The sequence below is a fragment of the Serinus canaria genome, chromosome 5, assembly GCF_022539315.1.
Source record: "Serinus canaria isolate serCan28SL12 chromosome 5, serCan2020, whole genome shotgun sequence".
Lineage (NCBI taxonomy): Eukaryota > Metazoa > Chordata > Aves > Passeriformes > Fringillidae > Serinus > Serinus canaria.
The window spans coordinates 40012403-40034159 of record NC_066319.1 but is presented as its reverse complement, the minus strand read 5'-3'; the positions used below and the strand labels follow the sequence as shown (position 1 = coordinate 40034159).

General features: G+C 43.0%; 1 protein-coding gene across 3 annotated transcripts in view; it reads right to left on the bottom strand.

Annotated features, from left to right (window-relative positions):
- ESRRB (estrogen related receptor beta) overlaps nucleotides 1-21757 on the bottom strand; it is a 135589-nt gene that overhangs the window by 27775 nt on the left and 86057 nt on the right. For all 3 annotated transcript variants that reach the window (XM_030240703.2, XM_050975426.1, XM_050975427.1), the window contains 2 exons: nucleotides 12995-13404; nucleotides 3983-4099 (listed from right to left, as the gene is read on the bottom strand). In XM_030240703.2, coding sequence (XP_030096563.2) covers nucleotides 3983-4099; nucleotides 12995-13404 — 527 coding nt within the window. The remainder of the gene's footprint in view (nucleotides 1-3982; nucleotides 4100-12994; nucleotides 13405-21757) is intronic.

Below are 21757 nucleotides of genomic sequence, written 5' to 3'. Positions count from 1 at the left end.
GTTTCGAGCAGCCAAACTACTGAAATTTCTCTATCTGTCATTCCAGAAGTCTGGGAAGATCTAGATCTACTCTGTAGAGCCCACAGTTAAAGAACTACACTTAGTCATTGGAGGCACAGCGACAGGAGCAAGGAGAGGCCATGGGCTGGACAAACCCCGGGATTCCCAGCTCTGAACAATGCTTCTCCACTGCAAGTTGCAGGGCACACTTTTCCTGCACTGGCCATTCCTCCACACCAGACACCATCTTCCATTTGGGGTGAGCAGTATCACTGGTTTCCCTGATTTTTGCAGAGCAGAGGAACATGCAATTCTACTAGACAAAGCTGTGAAGATGCCCATCTCCACTGCCTGCAGGCTGGTGGTGCAGCAAGGCAAAGAGCAGCAGAGCACAGATTTTTCTGGGGACAGTGCATCCCTACATGAACACCAGGACTGAAGTCTGCTGGAATGCTGTACTTGAGATTCAGCAAGTTCCTATACGAGCCTGCTAGGGCTAATTAACGCTCCCTGGGGGCACACTCCAGATGGAAGGGGAAAGTGAGAGACAGACAGGCCAACACTTGAGATATCTGAGCCAGCTGGGCTCTGTGGGCAGAGCTTTCTGCTTGCCACTTTCCCCAGTGAGCCTTGCCTGCTCCGCAGCACCACACCAGGAGAACCTGAGACAGCAAAGCTCTGGTGTCCGTGCAGTTCCCTTGTTGCAATACATTGATCAGAGCTCTCTTAAAGAAAGTGGCCTGGATATCTGAGACACCTATTGATTGCTCCATTGGCTCTCTTCCTGCCCTGATCCTCATTCACTTGGCATTGCCTGAATAACCTGCACGTCTATGTCAGGGCCAATCTCCCTGGATCTTAAAGGGCTACATTCACAGCTTTCTGCCTAGCTGCAGCCTATGCAGGGAGAAGAGATGTCTGCTGACCCTTATATGCAGTCCCCAAGTGGAGGATTCAAGTCTCCTGCAGCATCAAGCTGAGCATTTCAAGTGCAAAGCAGATCTTGAAGTCATGGTTATTTGTTTTTTGCCATCTTTGAGTACTGATGCCTTCTGCTTCTAGAACAAGGTAAAGCCACGTGCCCAGCAGGCAGGAGATGGAATCCTGTATGGCAACAATAATCAGGAAAATGAGAAGAAATCATGAAGCCCTTAACTAGTCACTAATGGAATATCATATTCTTCCTGAGCAAAAGGATAGTTTCTTTACCCAGAAACATCCCCACTGAGTTACAAGCCCAGTGGCTTGCCCAAGGACATCAAGGAGAAAACTGTGAAGAGAAAACCTGATTTCTAGATCTTGCTTTTAACCAAAAGACTGCTTTTTTCCAAACTTTTGATAGTCAAGCAGGACAAAGAACATGGCTTAGTAACCTCCTGCCATGCATGAACCTAGAGATGATGAGAGAGGTACACCGAAGCAAAGCAGGAAGCTGATCTATTAAAAGGAAAAATAATCATAACCCAAATATCAAGAGATGTCTTGTCCTAATGAGAGTTTGGAGACTGAAGAATAGGCTCTCTGGGGAAACCAAAACATCAGGGATTCTTAAAAACAGTTAAAATACTTGAATGGTACAGTTGGGAACACTCATGCCTTGGCAGAGAAAAGGGATGGATGAGCTAATAGCATGACAAATCAGAGATGGAAAAGACCAACGAACCTTTTCTAATCTGAAATCCCTTGTCAAGTCTGCATTTTGAGCAATTCAAACAATTATGGATTTGTTCTTTCTAGAAACTCTTCACTCTGTGGAGACCAAATCGTGTGACACCGTTTTTCCCCCTTCTTGGATTTGGCTTTGAAAGATGTGTATTGATTGAATTCTGTATACTAATACTTTGTGCTTCCACCAAGCTTCACATAAAGTTAACTAATTGGTCCTCACAATTATTTTGCAAAGCAAAGCAGTATGACCCTTATTTTTCAGCTTGGGATACTGAGCAAAAGAGAGAAAAAAAGATGCCTGCCCAACATCACTTGACCACTCTCTGTCAGGACACAGGACCCCTATTTGCAGATTGCTAGGGTAGTGTCCTCTGCTATTCTTGATATTATCATGTGCTCTTGTATCCCATTGCTATCAATAAATCTTTAGGCTGTATTTTCCACAGCTCTAAATATTATGGGCAGGATCATAGATACACTAATGTCAATAGCAAACCACCCTTCCCCAGTGACTTTAATGATGCCTGATCAATCCCTTTATGAATAACTAAATACACTTCAGCACAAAAGCAGCCATAGAGTCAAATTTCATTTTGCCACGGGTAGTATCCCACAGGGTTTGGGAGTTCAGGTGCAGCACAGTGTGAGTGAATTTACACTGCTTTCCAGACTAACTCTGGTCTGGAAGAAATTAAGTGTTTTCCCAGAACTTGGAGGCTAAGACATAAAACTCTTCACCGGACCCTGCTCTGAATAGTGCTGAACTCCCAGATCTGGAAGCAGAGTTGCCCTGACCGCACAGCCAGCACACCAGCACTGGCTCCTCTGACTGTTCCCCCAGCTGCCAGCTCCAAGAACCTCAACTGCTCAGAAGCAGGACAGCACAAACACTGGCAGCCAGCAAGCCTGAACCTGTGCTGCTGCTCTGCAGGATGACTGGAGCCACTACAGGCATTTAAGGTTGTTTTGTGGGATTCATATGAATAGGCTACAGTGCATTAACAACATGCACTCCCACTAAAGCCAGTGTCACCAGTGTACATTGGCTTTAGTGGGTAAGGGGATACATCCCCTCCCTGAACTACCACATGCAGAGAAGCAGGTTTCCAGTGGTCTCTAACTACAAAGTAGGTGCCTCCCCCCCAGTAGGAGATCAAGATCCTCTGAGTCTACCATCTCTACACCAAGGTAAGGAAGGGCCGAACTGCAGAAGCTTGCATCTCCTCTCCGTGGTAACTGGTATGCTCTAGAAGAAAGATATTTAACCACAGAAATGACACATCCATCAAAGAACAAAATGGGTTTAATGTCCTATCTACATTCTTAACAACACTGGCTGCCATCAACCTGCCTCTCAAGAAATGAGAGAGCTCTAGTGAGAAGCAATACACACTCAATTGACATTGTACAATTTATTACCAGCTGCTGTGATGTTATGACCTGGAAGAAATTGTATGCTGGCATCTTGGCTCCAGCTTACAGGACTTGTGCATAACCACAGCCAGCAGCTGTTTCTTGTGGTTAAGCTGAGAGGACCTTGCTCTGCTGGTATAGCAATGCAAAAGGCTATGTGCAGTGCATCTCCTTCCTTCCCCTCCTCCCCTCACTGCCTTTCCCAGAGGGACCCAAGGGAAACAAACCTTTAAAGTCAATCCATAAGAATGTGTTTAATTGCCACTGAATTCCCTGTGGTTCCTCTTGAATGGACAAGGATTGAAAAGGGGGGTGTGGGAGGAAAAACAGCACAGGAGAGAAGCTGAACACTGCTCAAAGAGCACTGAACAGATCAATAGGCTGAGCAAAACACAGACTGAGTATGCAGGGCAGGGGACCCACAGCTCCCAGACAAACCTGTGCTACCAACCATCTTCAGAAAGTCTCCTAAATGGTAATACAGGCAGACTTTCACTGCACACTATGCCACAGCTCTGCATTAACTCCATCCTTCCCTTATGAGGAGCTGCCAACTTAGTAGTGGTAACAAAAGAGCCTCTCCTCCTCAACACTGAAAAATTACTAGAGTGCAAGAAGAGAAACACCCTCCAGCCCAGGGTACCTTTGGGAAAGGAAAGAGTCTGGCATCACCCATTTCCAGTTATTTAATAACAGAGCATGAGAGCACTGACTAGAACCACTCTCCTCTCTGGACTGCTCTCTTGGTCACTGCCCATCAGACTCTCTTACAAAGCCTGTAGAAAGATACATTCAGAAACACAAAGAGGGCAAGCATGTAGTTAGCCTGGGAGATTCTGCAAGGTCTGGAATCCCAGGCACTGTGGGGACAGAGAAAAATTTCATTCTGTCTCTGTCTTACCTTCTTTTAGCATCCCCACTTTGAGGCATTTCATGAAGCGACAGGCCTGACAGGACTTGCGCCTCCGTTTCGTGATCTCACACTCATTGGTGGCTGGGCAGCTGTACTCAATATTCCCTGAAAGCAAACACAGAGATGGTCACCCAGGAATCATGTTCTCCCCATGGATCCAGGGACAGGCTGCAGTGCCCAGATATTTCCACCACTGTCAGTCTGTAAATGTTGCAGGTTTACTCATTCACTTACACAGCATCCTCGGAGACTTTACCCTGCTGACCTAGCCAAGGGATGACTACAGTGCTGGGTTTTCAGGCACGTGTCCTCCAGGCATGTCGTCATCCCTTGTGCTGCACCCCTTGAAACCTGGCCTGTTCCCTGAAGTCCAGGGATGAGAGTGGGAGCAGTTCAGACATTACTAGAATTTCCTTTGCTGCCAGTCTTGCTCCATGTCTGTGGGATGGATGTCACCTGCCCTTTCCTGTCCTGCTTGGGCAACTAGGGAGCTCAGAGACAGCATTTCCTCCTTTGCTTCCTCCTGCCAGCTGGCATGCTGCAAGCAGCAGAGAAGCAATAGGTCTGCATTGAGAAAAGTGGGTAACACATTCTGTAAAATGAACATGGGTTCCATGTGCAAATCTTTACATTTTTACTTTATTAGTCCTTGTGCACCTGCTCTCACCCTCTGCACAGGATTCTTTCCCTCTTCCCACTTTCCTCATTCCCTTTTATTTATGATCACCCCTTAACACTGCCTATAAGACAAAATGAGAAAGAAGCATCCCAAATTTATTTCTAATCACGTCACATTTTATTATAAGCCAAAACGTAAACAAAACATGGATGCAAGGGTCTGATAAAAGGATGTAAGTGGAATTATGCTGGATCACAGTGTAAGGCTATAATTATTTAGTACTAGAAGACAACAAACAGAATCCTGCCATTCACTTTGAGCTGTTGTTTCTGAAGAGGGCTGGGCAATGTTTGCTGTGGAGCTGGACTGGAAATCTAAACTTGGCACTGATGCATTGACAATGACAATACATTTAAGGCAGTCTAATTACTGGTAAATCAGGCAGCACTGAAAAAGTTACCTAAGCTCTACATCAGTGGAACAATAGAAAAGCTGGTTTAATGATTTAGAGTAGGAAACTGATGTTTGAGAGTTCAATCAGACCTGTAGGGAGAAGTGTAGGTAAGAGCTGAGAGAACACCCAATATGGACTTTGTATAGCATCAGATTAGAAGTATAGTTTACAGTTTAGTAATACTGGGACAAGACTTGATTTCTATTCCTACTTTTGTAATGGATTTTTGTGTTTTGTGCAAGACCATTCCCTCCTCTAAATAAAGATCAACAATCTGAAAATATCAATCTCTGGGGGTGGTAAATAGACCTTGGGGTTCACTAAGATATTGGAAAGCCCCTGGATTTCTGAGTAGAAAAACAGAGCTCAGAATCAAAAGAAAGAAAGCACCATTTGATTTACTTCATTATTCTTGGCCCGTGCTGAGTGAAACCCCAGGAGCACACAACCCCCAAAGCCTAAAGGTGGTCAGCCTACTAGCTATAAACATTCTTCCTCTTGCTTCTTGTTTTGTCATAAGACTTGCAACTTCCCCCTAAGCTTCAGCCCAGCCACCCCATTCCTCTCACCACTGCTCATCTGCCCCCAAATGCAGTTTGTCAGCAAGAGCAGAGTGTGCTGCACAAGTTGCTTCCATTCAGGCTGTATTTCGTCATTGTGCAGCATCTGAATTTCAATAGCCAGCCATGTATCAACATTCTCAGAGAGCTGGAAATTGAGATTCAAGCTAGATCTCAAGGTAATAAACCAATTCCTGTTCCAGACACAGAGCTCCAGCACACTACAGACCCATGAGTACGGTGGCCTTGATCTCCTGATCAGATGCTTGCTGTACCCCACACTGGAAGGAACAGAGCAGGAGCAAACCTGGGAAAAATCTCAGACACAGGATACTTTGGGAGGCTTTGCCTTTGTTTGAATGCCAACCTTTCTCACCAAAGACAGGATCAGAGCTCTGGAGAGATGCTGGATTTCATGTTTTGTGGTCCAAAAGCCAAAAATTTGCCCCCTAACACAGAGACACTACAGTAGCTGAGACACTGTAGAGACACTGAGCCTTTATAGCAGTGGGAGACAGTGACAGCTCTCATCTGGAAGCTCAAGGTCCCTCCACAGTGCCAAGCAGATCCCCAAGCTTCCCCATGCCTCTACCCCCTGGATCCTTTGACAAGCATAGACTGGAAAGAGTCTACAAATCCTACATCACAACTAAATGGGAGAGTGTGAGAGATGTGGAGGTACTGGTTACCATATACACACTCAATGTGTGGCTCAAATAAGCAGCTCTCAAAGACACGTCTGTGCTGGGATCATGATTGCTAAAGGAGCCTCTGAGGAGGGTAAGCACTGGGAGTTTTATATCAGGTCCCAAAAGATGCTATGCACTGCAGAGATTGAGAGGCACAGCTGGGGGCAATGCCTGCCATTACTGCAGAAAGTAGGGGCATCACTAGGGAAGGCACAATCAGCCTTACCCAAGCAGAACTCGACCAGAAAAAAACCTGACATTTCCAAAAGTTTACCAGAGTTCTCGGATTTTTTTTCTTTTTTTTTTTTTTTTTTTTTTGTGTCTCAATTTCTTTTATGGGTCCTGGGGCTGGCTGCCAGCACAGTGAGTTGCTCACAGCTCCCTGTAATTTCTGTAAGTGCCCTGTGATAAAGTGATGAGATTAACTCATCGAAATTCCAACAGCCTCCCAGTGGCTGGCAGTCAGATCACCAGCCCAGCTGCCAGCACAGGGGCCTCAGAGAGAGCTTCCCTTCACTGCAGCAGCTGGGGATGCTGCAAAGTCCTGCAGAAGAGTGTCAGCACACAAAGGTGCACACAGACATGGACAGCTCTGCATGCAACTACAAAATGTGAGTCAAGTCTCTGTGTGTCACAAACTGTAGATTATGTGCCCCAGAAGGAAGGGGAAAAAAAGGGGATAATTCAATAGACAAGGCCTTGCTTTGAGCTGTTGCTTATTAGAGAGATTTCCTTTACTTAGAAAATATTGACATTTGATCTTAAAAAAATGGTAGAGACTCACTGATACCATGACACAATATTTACCTTAAAAATGGCTTCAAAAATCAAGTGGTAGGTGAACAGATCAGAGTTTGGATTTCTTCTAAGCCTTATATATCACCTTGGAGGTTAAATCACTTCTTCACCATATCCTAGTTTGCTCATCTGCAAAATGTAGTGAACACCAAACCTACCTTCTGGAGAGATTGCAAGTCTTTATTCATTAAGGTGTAACTGTACTTAGAGCTCTTAGATGAGAAATGCTACAAAACAGCAAAGGACTATTAAAGTGATAGATCATGCTTTTTTATGCTGGAGAACTGCAAAACTACCCTATTTTCTGCAAAATTAGACCTCTAACTGTTAAACAATTTGGAACATATTTTCTAGTGCACATATAATTAGTAGCACCTAAAAATTGTTCACCAAAACTTCAAGAGACCCAATATTCACCCTACCTCTCTGGAACAGGATGGACTGGGAAGACATGAATGCCTCCCTGAGCTTGGGGAAGACAGAAAAATCCCACCCATCTCCTGTTTAAATTAGGGATAGGGTCCTCAGGGGAACAGAGCTGGAAATCAGTACAGCACTGGGGTCGCAATCCAGTGTACTCCCTGCTTACTGATTCTACCTTTCTAGAAAGCCTTTCTGCAAGGAAACTCAGGAAAGACTAGATAAAAATAGCCAGCAAAGTCCTTAAATAAGTTTCAGCTTCTGATTGCTTAAAAAGCCCATCTTGCTTCTTCTTGTTTCTTCTCATTGCTATTCACTTCAACTAGTCCTTCTAGCTGAGGCATCACAGCTCAAGCCCTGGTGTGAGGAGAGGTACTTTGTGAAAATCAGTGATCTGCATGAGGTAAGAAGGGTTATTTTTTAAGCCTCAGCTTTCAGAGAAAAGGATTTAAATGATGCTACAAGGAAAACAGGATACATCTATGTGTAACACCAGCACTGTTTGCCTCCTCAGGGTGGCACACCTGGCTCCTGCTCACAAAAGAAGGCTTGGACATTTCACAAAACCTCACTCAAATCAGCCCCCTGCTTGCACAAGCATGCAGAATGGCAGTTCTGGGGCTCCCTAACAGCAGCAAATTTGTCTATAGAGTTTCAGGCACAGAAATATTTTACAGAACTTCCACAGAAAAGATCCTTCTGCCTACAGATGTACTGAGGCAAACAGGAAACACTAGGTTAATAGAGTTGAGGTTGCACTGAAGATGGTTTTTTAAATTCAACTGATCTGTGAATAGTAAGCAGCAGTCAAGCACTAGATCATGAAATACTGCACTTTCCCTGGGTAAACTTGGTAAAAGTTTTTGGAAAGCTGTCAACTCCCACCTGAAAAGTAGCAGGCACATTTCTGAGAAGGACAGAAGGATAGGACAGTGCCCAGCTGATGTGGCTGCTACTGCAGGGACACAAAACCTCCTTTGTGCATGGGGATTGTGACATTCTTCTGCTCAGGAAAACCTCTGTCAACCATCCTCTTCCTAGGAGCCACTCCAAGCACCACAACAAGAACCAGAAAGCCCTAGAAGACTTTATTACAAGCCTGTTATAAATCCCTACAAGTCTTCTGAGCTGCATTATCCACCTTTTAAGCCCCTTATGGGTGTAAAGGAATCCAAACAGAGCAGTTCTGTTGCTACACTCAGCTTGAAGCTTGTAAGGCTCAAGCTGCAAATCCACAGATGCAGGCACTTTGCCTAACACACTTTTCCACCCAGAAGATGATGGTAAATGTGTCTCTTTTTTCTGAATCTCCAATGTTTTGCTGAGCTCTGAGCTTTTATTTTATAATAATGGGTCATTTTAGAAATGGCCTTTATTTTCACCATTTGAAGATGAAAAATAGATGCAGGGTAATTATAATCATGAGTATATTGAATAATAAAGGACTCATATCATTACACAGCACTGCTATTAATTAATATTCAAAGTAGGCAAAACTACCTACTAGTTGTAACAATTAATGAACAAAAGAGAATGACAATATATTTGACTGATACATAATGCTCTACCTACTGAGCAAACTATTAAGAGAAGTAATAGACTTTGATTGAGAATTTCTATCCTGTAAAAAATCCAGTATTTGCCTTTGTCTACATTTGGATGAAAGGGTTAGTTAGGATTTCCATGAAACAGAAATTTAAAAAGCTTTTATTTATAAGTATACAAAACTGTATTTTATGTAACAGACCCATTCCTTTAGATTTGGCTAATATGAAATCTTTTGTTTCAAATCAGACCTCTCTTGAGCACCAATGGAAGCACATTTAAGCATGTCTGAAATTCAGATTCTCTCCTATCTGCTCTAGATTGCACATTCCACAACATTCACAGTCAGATGAGGTAAATGCAAACTGCTACTAGAATATAATCCCATGAAAAAGTACAATGATAGAGAAGCAGGATTAAAATTTTGTCAGCCTAGCTGAGACTGAAAATGCTTCAGGTCAGTTTAGGATTTCTGACTGCTTCAAAGCATGGGAAATAAATTCCTGGGGTTCAAAATATCATGTTCAGAGAGAAAAACCTGCAGCCCACGGGTGTGTTCTCTCATCTCACCTCAGGTTTGCACTTTTCTGTCTCAAGCATTGCCAATGCTGCAAAGTGGAAATGTCACACAGGTTTCCAGGCCTTGATCCTTGGGCAATGTACCACAATACAAGAAAGGACAGAGGTGTGACACTTCCCCATAATCTGTGGGACAGGTTAAGGGTGTGTCAGGTGACCCTGTCTTCCTGTCCTAGCTCAGGAAAACCAAACACTCCATTTCAGCTAGAAGGGAAACAATGGTTTGGATTTTCCTATCTTCTTTTTTTTCTTGAGGAAATCTGATTTGATAAAAATTCCACTTTTCTTTGGAAAAATCCTACTGATAGAAAACTCCCACACAGCAATATTAGTGACCTCAGAGATAATCAGCCATGTCCATGCTGGCTCTCAGTCTATCTCCTCCCCATCATTTGAAAAGCAGCAGCCCTTGTGCTGTCCATGACAACCTGGCCTCAACTGGCCAAGGGAAAGTGAACTGCAAAAAAGTCATCATGCCTAAAGGTCTGCAGCTTGGATGTCCCTTCTTCCTGCTGCTGCTAGAGCAGCAGAGGGAGTCAAAAGGCCATTGCAAGGCACTCTTGCCTCAAGATATGCAGGTTTTACATGAGTTAATGCAGCCTAAAAAACCTTAATAGGCATGGGGTAATTTGTAGTGGGGGGAGGGAGGCAGGGCTAGTTGGAAGTGGGACTTCCTGGGAAGCTCTGCTTCATGATCAGGGGTTTCTAGATAGGGCTGCAGTAGTTTAGTAACTCAGCACAGATTTAGACCCATTTTATGGCAGCATGCATGTGCAAGGCCAGCAGAGTAAGTACTGTCGTAGTATCCAGTACTCAAGCTTAGAGAAGTGAAGTGGCTTTCCAAGACCACAAAAGCCTGATGATGAATTTCCCTATTTCATCTCTTGAGTATCTGGGAAATCCTGGGGTCATTGCTCCATCTCAGTGCTCAAACCATTGAGTCAATGCCACTCCCACGTACTGAATCATGGCAAGATTTTGGTTCTAGGATACTGGGAAAGCAGTTATACAACATACACATCTGCATGCTTTCTGCAAAGCCTACATCAGAGTTAGGCAGCCTGGATGAAGCTGCTTCCCTTTGTCTGTTAGATGCTTAAAACAGTTACTGAATATAATAAAATTGCAGAATAAACACCTTTTGGAAATGCTCTTGCCACTCACTTTCTATTTTATATGATCCTTAAATCCTTTTCCCCTGCACACCCAGGGCTATACTTGGATATCACCCCCACAGCAGCAGAGCCCTGGGAACAGTGTGTTTTCTTGACTCAACCAAACTCTGCAGACCTGTTTGCTGCCTGCTTCCCTGGGCTCAGCCTTCAGCCACATAGCTGAAATTGCTCACCCTCAGGCGCACACACTTGACTCTCACACTCTGAGGAATAAAAGCATTTTGGTACCTCAGTTGCCAGCCCAAGCTGATGACAGAGTGAGAGAAATTTCCACTTACTCCTTTCCCCCCCGTCTGCTACATGTTAACACGCAATCAATTAGGGAACCACAGGGAGAAAGAATATGGCTCTGCTAGGGAAAGGCAAATGGAGGGAAGCACTCTCCCCTGTTGGGATTCAGTCAGCTGGCATATCACCTGGTTAATACAGGCTCCATGTTCTGCTACCATCCATTATTTTCTTTTGAAGAGTTTTCAGAGAGAATCAGAAGTTCCTATGTCTTTTTCTCCTTCTCAAGATCTCTTCTGATCTGCCACAGAGGTCCTCCAGTATCCCTTCCATGAAGGGTTAATTATCTGGTCTTTTCCTGTATTAGGAGACACCAGGACTTTGCTTCAGAGTGCTACCCTGTCCCTCCTTGACCATCTGAATATGCCTAAAAGAAACACTAGGAAGGGTCCAAGGGCTGGAGAAGGGATGGAGTCAGTGCTGACAGAAATGCAAGTAAAAGTTCACATTCAATCACAGAGATTCAGCAATGACAAATCACAGAAATCCTGCCAGGGAACAGGCCAATTCCCTAGGGATGGCCATGGTATAATAAAGAAGAAAGTATCAGTAGGACAGAGTAATTATTTCCACAGCTGGATTTCCACATTAAGGACAGATATCTAAAATCTATGAAAACAAGATAGATATAGTGACTTTTGTGAAGACCTGGGATAAGCTGTGCTCTGTACTGCTCAAGAGTTGAACATCCCCAGCAACAGAGTGCAATCAGATCCATTCAATTAACAAAGAGAGTGGCCTCTCCACTCACTTTGTATTTCTTTCATTTCACAGGAGGCAAGAAGTATTGATATGGTGGACTAACCCTAGCCAACAACCAAGTACATGCACAGCTGCCTGCTAACTGTAGACCTGCCTTCAGTCAGCATTCCATTCTTGGGCAAACCCAATACACTTCCCACTGGCAGATGAATGATCCTGTCATTTTTCCAGTTAGTGGAGGAAATATAGGGAGTATCTGTACATTCCAGGCATGTCTGCTCACATGGGTCATGTGTATATAAGTATACCCAAGCATCCATGGTTTTTGGAAGTTGTTTGGATGCACTTCTGCTTTTGATTATATTGTAGCTGCACATGTGCACATCTGCAAGCACACTTTTGGCAGTCAGGACACAGCCATACTCCTTATATGTGAATTGTACATGAAGGAGCAACGCCCTGCATTTCATCTACACATGTGTTCATTGAGGTTTTCAAAATCACCTGAAGAATTGCTTGTCCTTAGTAAGACTGACTAAAACTTCATCTTCTTCAGTGCCTAGTTTTTTTTAATCTTCAAAGAATCAGCATCTCAATGAAAAAGGTTGGTGAAACTGGAAAAGGAGAAAAAGACTGACTAACAAAAGTTCTCTGTCCAGATTTGTGCTGGGGTTTGTATGGGGTTCATTGCTACATATCAGGACTGGTAGGACAGTAGAATTTCTCTACTCTTGTAATGCTGGAGCTTTCACCTCAAGGTACAGATACAGCTACATAAATTCCATCACTTGGCAGAAGCATCTACTCTTCAAATGGGCCTTAAAACACCATTAGAAGGCAAAGCATTTTCTTTCCAGGCCTTACTCCACTAGCTGCCACATTCTCATAGTATCAGTGCCACTATCAGAGGCAGGAAGATCCACTAGTCCAGATACCCAGACGTGGTAGCCAGTCAAGCATGGAACTTGGCAAAGGTTCCTACCATCACGTAGCCTAACTTCATGTCCATGTTGATTCGGAAGGACCAGAACTGAGCAGGGGGAGAGAGGAAGCATACAAAAGGATGGAGAGTTAGGTGCATTACATTCATTCTCCCTTTTCCCCTTTTATATGCCATGTCCCTTTATTTCTATGGAGTGAATGCCTCAGTTTGCATTCCTTCCCAGCATACCTTGAATAGTCCTCTTGAAGAAGGCTTTACATGCCTCACAGGAAGCCACGCCGTAGTGGTACCCAGAAGCAATGTCCCCGCACACCAGGCACAGCCGCTTGGGGATGGCGTTGAGCATGTACTCGCACTTGGTGGGCGAGTCCTCCATGATGGCGCTGGCGCAGTCATCGTAGCGCTTACGGCAGGACCCGCTGCCGATCCCCGTGCCATTGAACATGGGTGGCGAGTCCAGGCCATTGGGGTGGCCACCCATGGCGATGCCGTAGCCACCGCTAGCGTCGGAGGAGCCGCTCGGGCTGTGGTGGCTGATGGCGTCGATGCCGGAAGATGGGCTGGAGGGCTCGGTCTTGATGAAGGACCCACAGCTGGAGGAGAGGTGCCGCTCCTCCGTGGCCATCCTGCCGAGCAGCCTGCAGGGAGAGAGCAAAGGCACTCAGCAACCGCCTGGCCAAACCCGGTTCCAGGTTTCGTCAAAAGACAGCCCTCCTTTTGCCGCCTCAGTCCAACTCCAGTTGGCTCAGGCAGTTCAACCCCATGCAGGTTCTTCCTGAGGAATATCGGTACAGGTAACTAAGAGCATCCCACCTGCTCCCCACAGACTCACACCAGAGTAAGGACAAAGCTCTTCGTGTAGATCATAATTTCAGGCTCTTTGCAGGCTGCAGTGCTGGGAAGGGGCATGAATGCTGATGAAGCAGAGTCTACCCAGAGCACCATCTACCCTGAGACAGCAGAAAGAAAGAAGCTTGCCTGTGGCAGACCAGGTGAAAAAGGTGTTTGGTAGAGAATGGGCTGTCCTAGCTTTATGCAAAAGGCTCAGTAGCATACTATGCAGAAAGGACCTGCTCAGATTGGATTTTCATTTTTTCATTTGTAATACAGAAGTCCTTGATTAATTTTCAAGTTTGACTCCTTCTCTCACCCCATCTCACCCTTTACCCTGCCCTGCTGCACTATCATCACTAAAAGAGGAGCTTAGAAATAGAAGGAAAAATCATCTGATCAAAAGTTTCTTCTGTCTCAATCTTAAATTTTAATCTTCTTCTGTTTACTAGCATTGAGCTTTTGCACGACACACAAATTTCCACTTCTTAAAGAGAGGTTACACTCTAAAGTTTATGGAAAGAAATTCACCATTTCTGCTCAGGAAAGAACTTTTCAAGCACTTCATATTTATTTTAGTCACAGATAGTCTTATTCCTTATAAAAGTGGTCAATCTTTTTTTTTTTTTTTCTTTTTTTGAAGGCTTCTAAATGTAATGATATTTACAGCAATGAGTTTCAGGGATTACTTGTGTGGTACATGAACAAATCCCAGTTTTATTTTGCCTATAATATATTTGCAGCCTGTCAGGCTCCCTGATCATCTCCTGACTCTCCTTCTCCTGAAATGTAGTTTTGCCATGTTCTCCTCATTCAGCTCTTCATTATCTATATGATTGCTCTCCATTGCAGAAGTTTTTGCAGATCTCTTATCTGCTTCATCATCCATCTCTGAACTTCCTCTAGTCTGGCTATTTCTGTTCAGTCCAGAACAGAGTTCAATGAGCCAGCTCCTCAGCAGCATGGAACTGGCACTGCTCCATCACTTCTCCAGCTGAAGGTCTGGACAGTAGTCAAGGCAAAGGCATGCCATCAATTACCTAGTGATGTTACAATATTTTCAATGTTATTTTCAGTCTACATATTATGTAATTCCTTGCACTATTTGCTTTTTTCCCCCTCTTTAAATGAAAATGTAAATTGTTACAATTTCTTCAACAAATAGTATCAGGAAGTTAGTGCAACACTTGATCTTATTCCTGAGTTGCTACAGTTAATTTAGAATCCATTAAGATGTATGAAATATCAAATTAACCCTTCTGGCGTGCAATGTTTTGCAACAGCCAACAGAGCATTTCATGTGCTACTATGCTGGGCAGGCCACACACCCAGCTTTATTAGGATCCTCTGGAGTTCTTCACTTTCCTTGGTAATTTGATTTCATCTGCAGTCTCATTGTTCACCCACTTCCCAGATCATTAACACATGGATCAAACACCACAATACTGATCTTTGTGGGTAACACATGTTAACCTTTATCATGCTGAAAATTGACTTCTCTTTCTTTTCTGAGTAGGGTCTTTGACACCTTTTAATTGATAATAGTACTAACCTGAGAGGTTAAATTTTCCCTTCAGCAAGACAATTTGTCAAAGGCTTTAAGAAAAAACTAAACATGCATTTTCCTGATGACATGGCAAAGAATTGTGACTGATTGGAGATGCTTGACTTTTGTTCTTGGAACCTCTGCTTGTTAAAAGTTACCACACCATGGTCATGTGGGTAATTCCTATTTCAGTTTCAGCCTATTTACCTGGTATTTGTGGCAACTCCTTCTGCCAAGGGTTCAAATCCATCAGGGGACAGGACAAAACATTCTGTGAATCAGCAAGGCTGGAGTGCACACTTTTATGTATCACATCTGTGAGTCTGATTATAGGAATATAGATGTTTGATATGCAGCAAATTCACAGTCCTGCATCCTTATGATCTCATTTGACCTAAGTATCTCCTAATTTTCCCTTCTCCGTTTCATCCTCAAAGTTTGACCTCATATCCTATCTCTGGGATCGATTAGCCAAGTTTGTTTTTTGGCAAGACTGTTGACCTTGAGAATATGGGCAGGCATCTCACGTTCCTCAGCTGCTTTGCCTGGTGTTACTTGAGAGGAATCCAGGGTTTGGGCCCTCTCAGAGACAGTGTGATGAGTTGATAAATGCCCATGCTTTGCCCAGAGGGCCACAATGAACTAGAGGTCATGGAGCAGTTACAGAAATCGCTGCAGGTGCATCCATCTCTATTCCCACAGGGCACCTAGACATTATGCAGATTTGGTGAAACGATAGCTGACCGTGTGAAGGAAGATGAAACTTTGCTAGCTGAGACTAGATCTTAGCATCTCACAGCAAAGCTGAAACCTGCTGTGTGGGCTCTGGAACCTCGCCCCACCTGAGAAGTGCATCTGTCATGAAGAAATGAAGATCACTGGACACAGCAACATGAGATTAAGTTTAAAATGGAAGGCAAAATAACCATAAAACACTGTTCTGCACTGTGGAACTCCACAGTAATAGGAGCTGGAGTTGTAATTTTCAAGGCAGACAGGGGAAAACACTATGAAACAGGAATGATAGGGAGATGAGCTGTACTGGCAGATTACATCAGTGGAGCCCAAATCCCAACCTCTGTTACTTAAATAGCCCATTCACAGATGACCTCAAGAGCGCTTACCAAGGAACTTTTCTTCAGTGGAGAGAAAACAAAAATAAAACAAAAATAAAAATAAAATAAATTTTTTAAAAAGAAGAAGAAAAAGAAGAAGAAGAAGAAAAAGAAAAATAAAAAGAAGAAGAAGAAGAGAAAAGAAGAAGAAGAAGAAGAAGAGAAAGAAGAGAAAGAAAAGAAAAAGAAAAAGAAAAAGAAAAAGAAAAGAAAAAGAAAAAGACAAGAAAAAGAAAAAGAAAACGAAAAGAAAAAGACAAGAAAAGACAAAGAAAAAGAAAAAGAAAAAGAAAAAGAAAAAGACAAGCAAAAGAAAATAAAAGAAAAAGAAAAACCTGGGGAAATTAGGAACCTTCTTCCCCCAAGGCATGCAAGCAGTGAGTGTTTGATGGTGAATCAAGAAACAAGCCCCCTATATCCTTACAGCTGAGGACCCTCCTGTTTCCTTCCAGCAGGCAGCAGTACATAGCAAGTTCTGTTTGGATGTGAATGCATGTTTGAGAGCTAAAGCCCTTAACACCAAGATAGATCAAAGATTACAGCTAAGGTGACTCCAACCATTCCAGAGCATCTGCTTTTCTTTTCTGGTTTCTGACTTTCTGCAAGTCTCATGGAGATCCCGCGCTGATTTTTAAACAGTCAGAGTGTCCCCTGGCAATGAGATACAATGAGATCTTGAACTTCAAGAAGAACAGCTAAATGTTTTTTTGCAAAGAGTTCAAAGTGATGAACAGCCATTTTGCTTGGCTCTAGTTACCTTAATAGGAATGTAAAAGGAGAGAGACTTGATCCAACTCTCCTCCGTGCTGGCACAGGAAACTCCGTTACTATTTCTGTGCCCATGTAACAGGCTTAGAGGTTCTAAACATTTCGTTCTTTTCACCTTTCCTCATCATAGGTCATTCCTTCTAATCCCTTTAGCATCTTTGTGGTCCTTCTCTGGATTTGTTCCAACTTCCCTGGATCTCTGTTGCAGCAAGGTGCCCTGAACTGCACAGTGCAATGCTGCAGCACTACAGGGGAGAGTCACTCTGGAAAGCACACAGCCAGGAAGACATATGGACCAACGGAGCACTAGCTTTGCCAGACATCAGGTTGCACATCAGCTCACGTAATTTGATAGCCTGTCTCACTGGGACCTCTCTGAACATAAGCTGCTTTGGCCACCATACTCTGCACAACATGAAATTTGGAGATTCTCCTTGTTCCAAAGTAGAATCAGTATCATCTTTGAACTACGCAGTGATAATTATCACTTGTTTAACCAGAGCCCGTTCACAATGCTCATTTTTTCTGCTTAGCTCTTATTTGTTTCTACACTGATTTTTTTAAAGTATCTTTTGGTTCTGTCAGCTGTAAATTTGAGAGTGATCACTTCTACGTTCCTTCCAGGTCACTAATGAGTATTTACAGTCAAACCATTGTCTTTTGGACATCGTCTTTGCAGAAGGATAAAGAATATCTCTAACCCTTCTGTTTACACTTTGTCATTTAATCCGTTATTCATTTCACAGGATTTGTATCAAAACCAATTTGACCTAATTTCCCTAATAAGATTTTGCACAGCTTTGTGTCAAAAGCCCATGCATGGTCCAGAGTCAGTCTATTCACTGCATTCCTTTTGCCCACTAATTATCTAATTGCATCAAGAAAGGTTATTGTGTGCTGTACTCCCATTTCATAAACCCACTGCTGTTTATCACTAACAGTGTTAGCCTTTATGTGCTTGTAACTGCCCTCAGACAAGCATGCTTTGACCTCAGTGATTCTGGATGTAAATACACAGGTTTAGACCAAGTCAAGACTGTGCTTTAGGTATTTATCCATTAGCATTCTCTCCTTCAGGCAGCAATGTTGGTTAATATTACAAGTTTCCTCAATTCTTCTCCAGCCTTTCATCTTTTGCTATTTCTCTGCAATGCCATTAAAGGCTTATGAGTTTAATGATTTTTTGAGAACAACAGCAATAATAAGAGAGGGAAAGATTGCTAGATGGGGAGGAAAAGAAAGGGACAGAAGACTGGAGTTATAAAATCAAGGCAGTAGTGCCCTCGATTATCATTCCTTTAAACATCAAGGATTACAAGCTTGGGATTGACGCAGGTAAGGCTATTTTATTGCACATCCTTCTGGGTTATTTTTGCCTGACATAGTAATTTGTACTTACATTTAGCTCTTTACCCCACTTATGGATTTGGAAATTACAATAACTCCATAGTCTATGTATGAGCAAGAAAAAAAAAATGTCCACTCACACCTGCTTAGCAGGACAGCCAGAACACCCAGCTTTGTAACAGAAGGTAACTTCTCACCTCCAGGGGAAATTTTATCAGCTAAAGGTATAGACAATTCAGTAACTTAATACCATCTGAGCACTGAAGTGCTCATGCAAACATAAGTATTTGACCTTCTACATTCTCCAAGTACCACTTGCTTTTCCAAAACTGGATCAGAAAAAGTTTAGTGACAACACTGCTAAGCTTCCTTAGTGTCTGAAACCTCATCTTCAACAGGAAATGCAAGGATAGATCAGTTCTATACCCCAGTTTCCTGAAGAAAGGTAAGGAATGGGCATATATTCTGCCATGTAGTCCAGCCCCTTCACCAGTATTTTCTGGATTAGTCATTAAGTCACCAACTCAGCATGTTGGAGATTTTCAACAAAAAGACTGAAATGAAAATTAAAATGGGTACTGAAATACAGCTGTAGAACTAGTGTCAGCTTATGGAGGGGAGAAAGAGAAAACACTCAGACTCTCCTCGGGAAAAATCTTCCCTATTCTGGGCACAATGAGAAATGTAAAAGGTCAGAAATGGACTTTTTTTTTTGGGTGGCTCTCACACTGGAGTATGGATTCCAGAGAGAATAAAATCTTGATTTTCTAAAGTTCCTAAAACTTTCCTTTTATAAAGTTTTCTAAACTGGAAAACCCTGCAGAAAAGATGCCTGTAGAGCTTGTGACTTCAAGGAGCCATAGACTGTACTTGCAAAACTGTACTTTAGTCCTGAAGTCGTCACAGTAGATTTAAGTTATACTGACAAAACCCGAGAAATATGCCAGTATAAAGCTGCTCACTTCAGGCACCAGCTTGTGACAAAAGCACACTTTGGATTGCACAGAAATTTTTAAACCAATCATGGAAGATGAAAATAGCTTTAATCTGCTAACACCAACGATAAGAGAGATACAAACACCAATGATAAGAGAGATAAATCATCCACTCTTTTCTCGGGTACAGACCTATTTCTGCTATCAGTATTTATCAGTTCAGATGATACAAACTTGCGTTACATGCAATGCAATTAATGCTATGCACTGCATGTAAATGAGATGTGCACATCACAGGCAACATAGATTCTGTGTCTTTTGTGAGCCACATGACAGAGCTTTGCAATCTACAGTGGACTGACAAACAATGTAGGTCAGCTTCTCAAACACTGGCTGCAACTCCAACAAGCCAAATTTTGTCAGGTGTTTTTTTTTAGATACAGAAGACAGAAATAAATAATGTTTTCCAAGTGTCAGGCTAGATGTGACAGCTGCAATAACAGCCAGTGTAATTTTAGGCCACTTATGCAAAGAGTTAATGTCACAGAGCTCAGCCACACCTGTTGGTCAACCTGCTTTTACCATGGACAGCTCACAGACACACTCCCACTCTTGCCTCACTGAGAACACCCACCAAAGTGCTAGGGAGGAAAGGGATCAGCACCCACACTACTTTCTCATGCTCTTCTACTCCATATGGACTTCAAATGAGAGAGCCATCATTTGGAGACTATCTATACTGACAGCTTTTCTCCATTCAACAGTCCAAGAATAATGGGATCTGCCAGTGTGCCACTTTACTCCTGTTCAGTGGATAACTGTGGGTAACTTGGTCATATTGGGAATCTTTTCTGGGCTTATTCTATCACACAGGAACATACTCTGTTCCCAGGACAAACTTAATTTCTCTCTGAGCATAGGCAAGAGCTTGGATAGTACCAGCATGATGGGCATGATCATAAACATAAATGCACCAGTGCATGCACTTTAGATATTTTTTGTTTCAATCACAGTATTTTGCATTGCTATAAAGGACAAGAGTCAGAACTCAGCTCGATTTAACTATTTTTCCCTGGGGTACCAATCTGATTTCTAATAGTTCTGCCCTGTTTCCTAGTGATGGCTCCCTTTGGTTTGCATGGATTATGCTCCTATTCTGTTGTGGCAAACCCCAGACAGCTAGTTTTCAAGGTGTTTGTCCATAATATGCCTCCCCACCCCCCTAATACTATATATTTGTCTTTGGACAAGCTAGTGCTCACGTTCTGGCTATTACACAAATAGTACTTGCTTGTCTAATGCTCAGAAGATATTTTATCCCTTTGACCCATTGCATAACCAGAGCCTAGTTACATATCAGTAGATCTTCTCTAGCCCAAGTTAGCTCATGCTGAAAAAAGCTGCCACAGCAAAATGTCTGGAGGCTGCTTAATAAAAAAAAAAAGGCTCTCATGGGCAGAAGACATTATGGATTTCCCACTAGCCTTCATCCCTCTCCTCATTACTGTAATTTCTCTTCACCCTTACCACAACGGTCTTGTTAGTAAATGGTAGAAAGTATTACACAAATGAAGAGACAATTAATCTGGAGGTGTGACACATATTATCAGTTCACTCTCCTATTAACACACTGCCTTTTGAAGGCATCTTGCCCTCTGGTGTACTAAATGGCACTTCCTCCAGAAGTGCTTTAGCACTTGAGCTAATGCCTCTTGCTTATACTTACTGCTGACACCACAGCAAAACAAGGACAGGGTTGACTTGCTGTTCACTATTTATCCAAGTTCTACCACCACCCTTTCTCCCCAACATTATCATTCTGTGTTTCACATTTCCACTTACCCCACTATTTCTACATTCACAGCAGTTCAACTATTTTGCCTGTACACAGCAAAGCTGCAACTCAATCCCTGTTGAAATGCTCAGCTAGACCTTCATTTCTTCTTGAGTGTCTTTCTTTATACTCTGCCTATCTAGAGCACTTATACTCTGTATCTCTCTAAGCACCTTCAGTGTCCTTCAGACAGTTGTGAATGAGATCCATACACAGGAGGCTCAGTAGAGCACATTTTGAACACTTATACATCAGAATTTTGCTTCCACCTTCTCAGATCAGCAAGGAAAGGAGAACTTCTAGCACTGCCATTCATATCACACTTACTTTGACATCACAGCCTGATCCAACACCTCACCTCTCAGAGACCTTTGACTCAGTATCCTCTCAGCATTTCTGAGAGAAATCTGCCACCAGTACAAATTCGTCAGCCTGCGCTTCTTCGCATTTCAAGATATTCATTGCAGACATCCCCCTTCAACCTTGCCTACAATTCATGGTGAACAGTGGCATGAAAAAAGAGAGACCCAAAGGTATTGCTTAATTTTTCTAAGTGTTTGAGGAAGGAGTTAGGATGGGAGATACATATCAAAGACATCACCCTAGAAACAAATG